General features: G+C 45.7%; 1 protein-coding gene across 1 annotated transcript in view; it reads left to right on the forward strand.

Moving 5' to 3' along the window:
• Positions 1 to 11,829, forward strand: part of LLGL1 (LLGL1, scribble cell polarity complex component) — a 56,228-nt gene that overhangs the window by 13,416 nt on the left and 30,983 nt on the right. The window contains exons 3-4 of the mRNA XM_018569306.1: positions 3,821 to 3,902; positions 5,182 to 5,312. Coding sequence (XP_018424808.1) covers positions 3,821 to 3,902; positions 5,182 to 5,312 — 213 coding nt within the window. The remainder of the gene's footprint in view (positions 1 to 3,820; positions 3,903 to 5,181; positions 5,313 to 11,829) is intronic.

An 11,829-nucleotide genomic window follows, 5' to 3' on the forward strand; every position in this document is an offset into this window, starting at 1 on the left:
AGATGTCAAAATGGTGTGGGGGGGGGGGAGTGTGGGGGTCACAGACTGCGTTTTGGCTTTTATTATTACTGGAAGGAAGTGGAGTTCTTTTATCTGGTAATTAGTGACTGCTAAAACTTCCTGTATTCAGACCATATCCTCCTTTCCAGATTCCGTCAAGTAGTTCCTTAAATTGCATGTAAAATCTCATACAAGCGTTTGAAAGTCCTTTTTTCAATCTAAATATTTTCTTACAAATAAATCCTGGTTATCCTGCCATTAAGGATTATAGGGTGACAACCCTGTCCTCATTTTCCGACTTGTGCTTCTTTGTCACATGTCCTCTCAATGAAGACTACAAGTACACCTCCCCCATCAGGAAAACCACCCCGCAAATCAGCAGCAAAATAGAGAAGCGGTATTTTATTAAACGGCTGTTGTTTTGATACAGCTTTGACATCTACGGCCACTCGGCGATCCCGGTTAATGTTCTCGCTCTCCGGATTTTTTGTTGCTGGTCCCACTGTTTTCTGGCCCGGGATGAGGTCCCCACCGAGCTGCTCAGTAAGCGGGATCAGGCCTGTCATGTGCGCTCTCTCCCCTCCAACTTTACAGGCCTCATCACCATGGCAACAGAGCAGGCCACAGAGGAAGGAGAAGGAATCTTTTATACTTTTGAAGACTCTGGGCCCCTGTCCCGTGTCACCATTGTTCTCCTCATTCCGCCTGTGTGCACCCGATCACCTGTCACCACCGCAGCCTGGAGCCTGGCCAAGGAACCACATATGTCTTTCATCTTCCCCTCAGCACTTCCGGAATGTCAGTTATGTATTGTAAGTTGTCTGTTTTCAGTGAGCTTTGTTTGTTTACTTTTTTTTTCCCTTCTCATACTATGCATCTGAAGGGCGGAGAAGTGTCCCTTGTTTGGCTCAAACGTACATCAAACTATCTGCTTGCTTGTTGTTTTACAGTTTGCAAAGAGGGAATGATTAAGGTCTATCTGGTAGAATTTGTTCAGAATAATGGCATAGTAAATGACAATCAGCATGGGTTCAGGAAAGACCGTTCCTCCCAGACTAACTTGCTAACTTTTTTTTATGAGGGGGTAAGTAGAGATCTGGATGGAGGGAGGCCGGTGGATGTGGTATATCTGGATACGGTACCACATAAACGCTTACTACACAAGCTGAGATCCATGGGCATAGATGGAATGGTGTGTACGTGGAACTGGCTACGGGACCGGGTCCAGAGGGTATCTGTAAATGGCACCTTTTCAGACTGGGCTAGTGTCATGAGCGGTGTGCCTCAGGGTTCTCTGCTGGGACCCATACTGTTCACCCTTTTTATTAATGACATCGGGGAGGGTGTGAATAGCAATGTTTCAGTGTTGGCTGATGATACCAAAATTAGGAGGGTAATCGAAACGGACCTAGACAGTATAACATTAAAGGAGGACCTGGATAAAATGGGGGAGAGGGCGAATATATGGCAGATGAGGTTTAATGTCGATAAATGCAAAGTAATGCACTTTGGGATTAAAAATAAGCAAATGGGCTATACAATCATGAGTATGCCACTAGGGAAGTCGGAAATAGAAAAAGATTTGGGGGTCATTGTAGACCACAGATTGAAGAATAGCTTGCAGTGCCAGGCTGCCGTAAGCAAAGCAAGTAGAGTCCTGTCCTGTATTAAGAAGGGGATGTATTGCAGAGACAAGTCTATAATTGTGCCAATTTATAGATCACTGGTTCGGCCTTATCTGGAGTATGCGGTCCAGTTTTGGTCACCAGTCCACAGAAAGGATGTCCTTGATCTTGAAAGAGTCCAGCGGAGGGCAACCAAACTAATTAGGGGAATGGAGGACCATAGCTATGAGGCAAGGTACCTAAATTTAAACATGTTCACGTTGGAAGTAAGGAGATTAAGGGGGGATATGATTTTCATGTAGAAGATGATCAATGGTAAAGGCAACATTAGCCACAAACTCTTTACGATTAACTCCGTAACAAAGACTAGAGGCCACCACCTAAAATTGGTGGAAAAAAAAATTCCAGCATAAGGGGCGAAGGGGGTTCTTCACAGTTAGAGTGGTTAGGGTCTGGAACTGGCTGCCACAGGAAGTGATTTCAGCTAAGAGTGTGGAATCGTTCAAGAAGCTTTTGGACGATTGATTTCCTGAGAGCCTGTAATATACAGGGGTACAGGTACTCTTAAGAACGAGATGATACATGGACCTATACATACGCACACATCAGCAATAGGTTGGACTTGATGGACTTAGTATTTGAGGTTGAATAAAGACCTATGTAACATCGTTGTTTACATCATTGTTTACTTCCGAGTTGTTTGCATCCTTGTTTACATTGTTGTAGTTGTTTACTTCGTCATTGTTAACTATGACGTAAACATCAATGTAGTTTCCTTCGTAGCTCTTTACATTGATGTTGTTTTTGTTGTCATTTACATTTTTGGAGTAAGTGAGAGGTCTTTAAGCACTGTATCAACAATTGCCTTGGCTTCCTTTTTCAGTGGAACGTGCCTGTGCAACATGTCAGCATGGCTGTAAGCAGTCTCCCGATGGGGTGCATGTGACATGGTGACAACACAGGAGCTAAATTTGGGAGACAGTTGTCACCCCATACCACTTCCTAACCATCATGGCATTTGGTTGGGACAAATTCCCTATTTTGGTCCAGGCCTGGGTGCTGGTGACACGGTGTTGGGTGCCGTGCACTGGTGACACGGTGTTTGGTGCAGGGCCGGGCGCTGGTGACACGGTGTTTGGTGCAGGGCCGGGCGCTGGTGACACGGTGTTGGGTGCAGGGCCGGGGCACTGGTGGAACTTTTTTTTGTTTTTTTGTTTTTTAGTATGTTTTTTAATAGTTTTCCAAAATGGGCAAATCAAGGATCACAGGAGTGAACAAATATTTTTAGATATATGGCATTGTGGCTTTTGATGGATTAGGGACTGACTTTCCCATTGGAACCTGGCAGCTTTGAGCAGTTACAGGCTGCATGTAGCTTTTCAGATATCTAGGAACTAAAAGTCCCAGCGTGCACTGCCAGGAAGCATGGCAGCTGCTGTCTTCTTTTCCCAGTCTGGAGATGTACACCAGTACCACATGCTGCAATTAAGGTCACATGCTGCCCCTTTCAGGACCTCTGCTTCCGCCCCACATCCCCTGCTCTCTCTGGCTCGAGTAGCTCTTGGCAGTCGGCCATCAGGGAACTGGTGTGTAAAGAGGGTTTTGTCTATAGGCCCGGGGCTGTGTGCACCCTGCTGGGCCATGTCACGTGATTTGTAAAGCAAAACAGTGCTGCCTGTATGCTGCTACAGTTACTTAGGCAGGGCTGCTGGAAAGAATATGCCGTCCTGTCCCCAACAGGCTCTAACAAAATGGCGGAGTGAAGAGTAAAACACAACAAGCAGACTGGAATGCATGTGCTGGAAAAAAAAAATGCCTTTTCTTAAAATGTTTTATAAATGTGTGCAGCAAATTATCCGCATCTGCCGTTTTCAGCTAGGCCGGGAGATCAGCATGTGATCAAAGGAAAGCTGTATGTGTTCGACCATTTTAAAGGGGACCTGTCAGGACAGAGGTAAAGGGAGTCCATTGTTCAAGAGAGCAAGCTCCAAGTCCTGTCATCCTTATCCTTCGTCCTCTACTTTGTGAGTCGCTAACTCTTCAGGATTAGAGGCCAATATGTGCACTTTGAACAACTAGTCAGCAGTGGCATCAGCCATCTTGCTGACCTCATATCATCCTATTGCAATACAGGTCCTTGTTTCCACCTTACTGGCTGACGTTTTGGTTTTCTCCTTAACTTTGACCTCTTACAGATATGGGGCCCCCGGAGTGGAGTTTACAGGTTTGCACAAGGACATGGCCACTGTGACCCAGCTGCACTTCTTACCAGGACAGGTAGGTCAAGTGATTGGTGCTCTTGCCCTGCAGCGCCAGGGACAGTGTGTCCCCTTGAGATCTCCCTTAACGTCCTGTCCCACAAGCACAACAGGAAGTGAGAGGAGATCACACCAAGGTGAAAATTCCCCTCCTAGACCATTGTCACTGAAGCGGATGTTCCCATTGGCAGATACTCTGCTGTAAAGTCTTGGATTTTCCCTCACTTTCCATTGCGGTGTCTGACCACCAGGAGAGAGTTGAATCTACCCAGTGGGGATACCTTGATTTAAAGTCCGACCGTTCCTTGCTGATCTGTTAATTATACCATTAAGAGCATTGGTGTAACTGTTAAAAATAAAAACCAAAACACCCCTCTTGATCCTGCCAGAAATCCATTGCTGTCCCGTGAACTCGGCAATGTTTGCTAGTTAGAACTACAGTTCTCCTCCCACTCATGGTATGGAGAAGGGGAGGAGTTCTTTAGTTCTAACATGCTTCCAGTCCTATGGTGTCAACTATGCTCCTCCATGCACACTGTGCAGTGAGTTAGTGTTGTCACTCTAGGACAGGAAGTGTGCTGCTGGCAGGATCACCAGGTAGAAATAAAAGGGAGGAAGCCTACAAAGTGAAAATGAATGCTGCTGCCACCACATCTCGGGATCGCCTTTAGGTGCACGTGAAGCCAGAATATGTACAAACCGGTTAGTTGACTTCTACCCAAAATTAGTCCTCCTTTGCATGACACGTGGAGGGGAAGCTCCTTTTTAAAGCTGAACTCCGGGGAAATGTAAAATTGCAGTGAACTCCCATCTCACTGCAAGGGTTCAATGCTTGATTTTGTCCAGAGGGAACAATAAATGGGCAGCTTTACTTACCTTATTCCTCGCCCAGCCGGCAGCCGGTGCTCTCCTCTTTCCACCACTGCCTTGGAATGTGTGCGGTCCCTCCGCGTTTTCACTTACAATGCAGGACTGCTGCTCCTGCACAGTAAGGGATGATGTCTGAGTATGCGGGCCGCAGGGAGTCCTGAAGAGAAGCTACTTTGGGAACCGGTAGCATGCAGTGGAGGTGCCTGGGGGATAAGGTATAAAACTTCTTCTTTTTTTAATGTTTCCCCCTGGACAAAAATGAGCATTTAACCCTTGCAGTGTGTGTGTGGGGGGGGGGTTCAGCTTGCTTAACTTCAGATAGGCGCGGTTGTCACCTGGACAGGGAGCGCAGTTGTCAATAAAAAACGTTGTCCTAAGCTCTTTGGAAGCCAATTTGTTGTACAGTAACTTCTCGTTTTGCCTTCCAGGGTCGTCTCCTGTCCCTGCTGGATGATAACACTCTCCACCTATGGGAGCTGCAGCAGAAAGATGGCTGCTCCCAACTCGAGGAAACCAGGAGCTTCATCCTACCAGGCCGGCAAGGGTTCGACTGCGCTAAGTACTCAAACTCCCCTTCTTTCTCTCTCACGCTTGTGGCTGAGCTGATTTTTTTTTTTTAAATGGCATGCAAGCAGCCGGGGTGCCTCCTAAACAATGAAGCTGTGTGGTCTAAGTGCAGACATAGGGGATGATTTATAAACTATATGCCGGGTTGATGCTATATGCACTGCACTACCGCCACTAGATGGAGCTGAGGAGCATAGGAAATTCTGACGCTCCCGGGACCATCTGGTGGCGATAGTGCATTGCAGATGTGCTACAGAGGAGTCTAGAAAGCAAGTGGGAAGGAGGGGTCAGGATGGGTTGGCTTTAACATCAAAGTGTTTGTAATGGGCGCGGTTTAGTCCCTCTACCAAATTTCTTTTTGCCGTCTGTGACATTCACCGCTTTTTGTCCTGGTGACGATTGTCACCAACACTGAAAGTGATGGGAAATCCAAATGTTTGGAGTTGTCACCAGAGCATGAGGTGAGGGGAAATGTTTCAGTGTGGACCAATAATCCGATGACCACTGAGCTAAGTTGCCATCATTTAGCAGGATGTGAGAGGACTTCTCCCCTATGTCTCCTAGACAGGAAGTGAAGAATTCTCTCCAATGGGGCACAGAGAGCAAAAGGTAACCTCCATAAGGATTTAACTCTTTCCAATTCTAAAACCAAGACCTCTTTCATGTCCAATCTTTCATTCAGCAGTAGAAGACTTGGATCATATTAAATCTAGTGGCATCCTATAGTCCTTCAGTATTATAGAGCACAGTGGCTCTTGAGTACATAGAGCAGTATATGGACACCATAACCAGAATTTATGGTCGTTCTGCCAAATATAAATTGATTGGCCGCTGTGAGCGCCTGCCCTTCCGGTATCGTCCTGATGGTGCAGATGGCACGGCTTGAGGGCGGGCAGTATACAAGCGTGAGGAGGAAGAGGGTCACTCTGGTGGAAGGTGGGACCTTTCCAAACTTAAATGCCACGGATGATTGGGAAGCACGATATATCATTTTCTTTGTATTAATGCTAATTCTCTAATTGGTGTTTTGGTATCATTTACTTTTCCTCCAGTTTACTGACACAGATTTACCTTCCATCCATAGAGCATGTATTCTTCAGTGTCATTTCATGGCATTAAAGGGACTATGCATCCTAAAATGCAAGGTTGCTGAAAGTGGGTGCGTGACACAAATTCCTGATGCCAGCTACGCTGACACCCAGAAGCTTGGCATAAAAGAGTTTAATGACAGTAACGGCTTAAAGTAAAAACTTACCCCTGTAGTGGGGCTACCCCGGCATTGCAAGGGTTAAGTGTTTGTCTTGTCTAGCGGGTGCTCAAATAGAGCAGATATACTCACCTGATCCTCAGTCCTGCCTGACTGCTTCACCGGTCCCCAAATCCTCTTCTTCCCGGCGGTCTAAGGCGTCATGTCTAATGCAGAGCCATTGATTTTCATTAGACACTGAGGTACCTTCCATAGCTCTGACTGCCGCGGCACCATGGATCAGTAACCCATAGCAGGCAACTGGATCCCATTTGATTTGAAAGCAGCCAATTTTTGTTTCTAGGACCGACTGCTCTGTGAATGTGTGGCTATTTCATACCCATATAAGTACCATTTCTGAAGTGTGTGTGTGTGTGTGTCTTCTGCGTGAATATGAACATCATGGCAAGTTAAAATTTAGCTTCAATCTGATCAATATATTGAGGGGAATTTACTGGAGCGACAGATTCTAGAGCGCCTGTGCATAGTAACCAATCAGCTTCCATCTTTATCTTGTTCCGTTAAGCTTTAAAAATGAAAAATAGAAGCTGATTGGTTGCCAGCTGCTCCCATCTTAGTAAATTCCCCCCCCTTACATGTGCATGAAAACAAAGGTGTGCAAGGTTTTACAGTTGGTTTTCTTCTAGAGAAGCCTATTCCCTGCCAACATCTGCAGAGAAGGAGCCTTTGCTTTCGTTGGAAGCAGTGGTCTCTCTGTGGAGGTTTGACACTCCCCCTGCTGATTTTAGACCTATAGCTCTCCAATCGGAAAAGCTCATGTGTTCTGCTGGGTAGAGAGCTCTAACTCTGATTGGCTGGGGTGTGTTTGACCTCTGCAGAAGTCTCACACAACCCCGTGCTGATTCAGACCTATAGCTATGCAATGGTCAGAGCTCATGCATCCTGCTGGTTAGATGGCTCTGAATGGCAGGGTGGGGTGTCTGACCTCTGCAGAGAGACCACTGCTTCCCTACAGAGGGCAAGGGTCCTTCTGTGCAGCATGCTGGCAGGTGACAGGCTTTTCTACTCGGGCTGCGGCTGCTTTCTAAAGAAAAGGAACTATAACGCTTTATTCTCTGTTTGGATGCACCTGGAATGTATGCAGCACATTTAAACGGACCGTTCAATTGGGCTTCGCAAATTAGGAGTGATGTAGCATTTAAAATAAACTGCATACATATACCCTGTTTCCCCGAAAATAAGACCTACCCTGAAATTAAGACTTAGTACCATTTTTTGGAATTGCTAAAATATAAGACCTACCCTGAAATTAAGACCTAGTTGTGACCATTGCCAGGGCCGGTGGTGGCATAAGGGGGAACTTGAAGCGCCGAATGAGAGAATCAGCGGTGCCAACGAAGCCAGCACTAGAGGAAGTGAGGTAGCTCAGGAAGCAGAGCCGCATAAGCCAATGTTTCCTCTATAGCGCCGGCTCCTGTCACAGGCGGAGTGATACCAAATGCACTCCGCCTGTGAGGAATCCATAGTGAAAGTGCGCTTTACTCATTCTGGTTACCAAATTGCTCTTGGAAAGGTACGGCACCGCTGATTGCCTTGATCACCCTATTAACTTTGCCATTTTGGATGATTTAATTTGGATTTGCATTAACTTTGGATTGTTCTACATTAGAAAAAAAAATACCTACCCCAAAAATAAGACCTAGTGTGTTTTTGTGAGCCAAAAAAAAAGACGGTCTTATTTTCGGGGAAACACGGTATACATGGTGTGTGGGGTACATATGCCTGTGTATTCCCATATACAAGTGTGGTTGTGCATTATAAAGGGCCCAGATCACAGTAAACCTATTGCCGTGCAGTCACTGTGTGTGCTGGCATCGCACGCCAATGTAAACTCTTGAAGCATTGCCCATGTTTACTAATGGGTATTCAGAGTCAACGTGTGCTTGAAATGTTTATTTGGTTGGCATATTGAAGCACCCTTTATTACAATTCTAACATTGTAAATGCTTGCTGATTTTTATGTTGGCAGGACCTTTTTTTGTTTGTTTTTATGGCTGTTTTATAAAGTCTTTGTTTACGGTTGCCTTGTCTGTACTATCAGAAATCATGCACAAAATCTGCTTTGTCTGGCTCCATGATGTGGTAATGTCACCATTCACCTCCGAATTGGGCAATTCATATGTAATGCCAGCCCATATTGGGCAATGTCTAGTGACATTATGCGGCAATGTTCTGGAACTATCAGTGACCAGTTATATTTCAATAGCTTCATTAGGTCAAATTGGTGAAATGAAATATCTAAATTAGTTTATAATGTATTTTAACCCTCCATCTATTGGGTTCCTGTATCAGGACCATGTACTGTGTGTACCCCACCGCAGGGGTTGATAAAAAAAAAATAAAAAAAAAATTATTTGCACAGGGTTATTCAAGTCCTGTTGGCTGACACCACACGCATTTTGTGGACTGAGTGGCGTCAGCCCTGTCCAGTTTTCATTTTCTAAACTACTTGAATCCGCCCACTATCCCATCAACAACATACAGTAATCATTCTGTAGTCCCAATATAAGAACTGGGAGGTCTAATTGGACTCCTTGAGATAACACAGGAAGTGTATACAGGAGAGCTCTGAATTTTTGACATGGTTTTTTTTCTTGTCCTTTTTCCCCGAGTAGAATGAATTAAAATAAGCTCAGGGGTAATATTTACATTTGTTTAAACCCCAATTTTTTTGCATTGCATACATAACTGTACTCTGACTTCTTATAAAATGCATTGTTCCTGGTAGATGGGCCGTGTTAACTTTTTGAATGTTGATGCTCAATCAGCAGTTGTGTCATAGAGGATAGTCTGCATATCCGAAGCCTGTTTTCAATGACTTGATGTCCAGAAGCATCAGTAGTGATGACGACCAGGCTGCACCGTGCCAATCTCATGCATGTTTTATTGGTTCCTCTACAATGCTGTTGTGTCCAGCTGTTCAGTAGAAGGAGCTGCGTAGCCGATCGTCGTTCTATAATTCATTAACGTAGGCCCCAACCAGACACCATCCCATAATGCTCCTCCATGCTCGAGCCTTGGATGCCACCGACATGTCCTGAGGATGTGACAACCATGTAACAACCTAAACAAAAACTAAACCGATTTCCTAGCAGTCTTTCCGTTCAATAAAACGGGTTCGCCACTCGTCGCAATGCGTTTCCTCTGACGTGTCCATCTCGGCTTTCCTTTTATTAGCAGGTGGCCATAATTGTCCGCTGAACGTTCTGCACATGGATCTGGTTTTGGTTGCTTCAAAGTCCACGGAGCTTAAACTGTGACAGTCGCAGAAGTCTGTTAAAGGAGATCGTGCAGATACAACCCAAGTTCTGTAACGGAAACAGATCCTTCAGGAAATAATTAAACGTTTCCATTTGTTGAAGGAATTGAACTTTGTAGGAATTCCACAGCTCAGAAGTTGGGAGGGAACTCCGACCAAGGCTTTTTCTTGTCCATTTGAGGGACACAGGAATTCAGATACTGTCGGGTTCTACTGCAGCCTGCAGGAAAATTGGCAAAACAAAGTTGTAGGCCAGCCTTAAGCTGCCCATGCACCTGACGATTATCCTACGATAATCGTGTGTGATCCCGCGATCGTACGATAATCGTGTGTGTGATCGTACGATAATCGTGTGTGATCGTACGATAATCGTGTGTGATCGTACGATAATCGTGTGTGATCGTACGATAATCGTGTGTGATCGTACGATAATCGTGTGTGATCGTACGATAATCGTGTGTGATCGTACGATAATCGTGTGTGATCGTACGATAATCGTGTGTGATCGTACGATAATCGTGTGTGATCGTACGATAATCGTGTGTGATCGTACGATAATCGTGTGTGATCGTACGATAATCGTGTGTGATCAAATCGTGTGTGTGTGATCCCGCGATCGCACGAGAATCGTGTGTGTGTGATCCCGCGATCGCACGAGAATCGTGTGTGTGTGATCCCGCGATCGCACGAGAATCGTAAGGTGTATGGGCAGCGTGCGACCGCATTTACTGTACGGTCACACGACTTTCGTATTACGTGCACTCTAGAAAACCCGCCGAAAATGGTACGATTTTCAGCGGGTTGGTGGCGCGATCGCAAGACTAAAGCCGCACGGGCCAAGGTGCGCAAGCGCACACTGCCCTCTCACCATTCCAATCATCTGTAAGCACTCCCCTCACCGGGGAGGATCGCAAGTACGATCTGCCTGTCCAAGATGGGCAGGTTGTACGAAATTTTAATCACCTTACAACCATCGCACAACGAAAGTCGTGCAATGGTTGTAAGGTGTATGGCCAGCTTTAGAATCACTCTTACTCCCTCATAACGCCCTGATCCCAGCATACCTCAGTTTTTGTCCTAGTGTCCTGAGACGGTGGACATCTTCTCTGTCGTCACCTTTTTCTTGCCTTTTTATCTTCAGTTATTCCTTTTTTTCCCCACCTGTAGTCCTCCCATTTATGTTGTAGGGTTTCGCTTCCCTGAGGAATTAGTTATGGTTCGCCTGTTTTGGGGGTTTTTGGTTGACCACTTTTCCTTAGTTCAGGTTTGGTGCCTCCTTTGTGTGGAGTCGATCCTTCTGGTGGTGACCATCTTCACATCTGAGCATCAGGTTGATCTGTGTCCTCCCATGGTCATCTTGGCAGTCCCAATGGGGCTCGGCCTGAACCGGTTCAGATTCTGGTGTTGGTCCCTCAGGCAGTCCAAAGTTCTTAGTTGGGCCCCTTAGCGATTGTTGCCATGTTGTCCACCCCCTCAGTTGGACTGACCGTGTCTAAATTTGTCCCCCAATAAACAATTTTTTTTTTTTACTTTTGGAATCCATTGAGGGACACAGGTCTGACCCCCCTCTGTGGTATGTTCTTGGTCGTGAAGGCATGCAGGGTAGAGGAGGGTTATTCTGGGGCTGGTCTACAAATTAATTTTTTGCCATTGTCCAGTCCTCCTGTGGGCGGCAATATAACCCGACAGTATCTGAATTTCTGTACCCCTCAATCTGGATAAGTGGGAGGTTCAGCTTGTGATCTTATTGCAGATCTTTTTCCTCTGTGTATTGCTTGGGTGTGCATGGATGGGCTTTGCTGGGCTGAAGCGGTGCCGCAATTACAGGGTCGATGTGGTACCCCAATATATAAAAACTAATGGTTTTTTAATAAAATACACAATCTGAGTTGCAGTCCCCCAATCTTCTCCCAATTTTCTTTAAAACAAAATGCTCCTAAAATAAAAAGGAGCTGAAAAAGGAAATTTGCATTTGAGTGGCGA

Source organism: Nanorana parkeri, unplaced genomic scaffold (assembly GCF_000935625.1).
Source record: "Nanorana parkeri isolate BGI_ZX_2015 unplaced genomic scaffold, ASM93562v1 scaffold1320, whole genome shotgun sequence".
NCBI lineage: Eukaryota > Metazoa > Chordata > Amphibia > Anura > Dicroglossidae > Nanorana > Nanorana parkeri.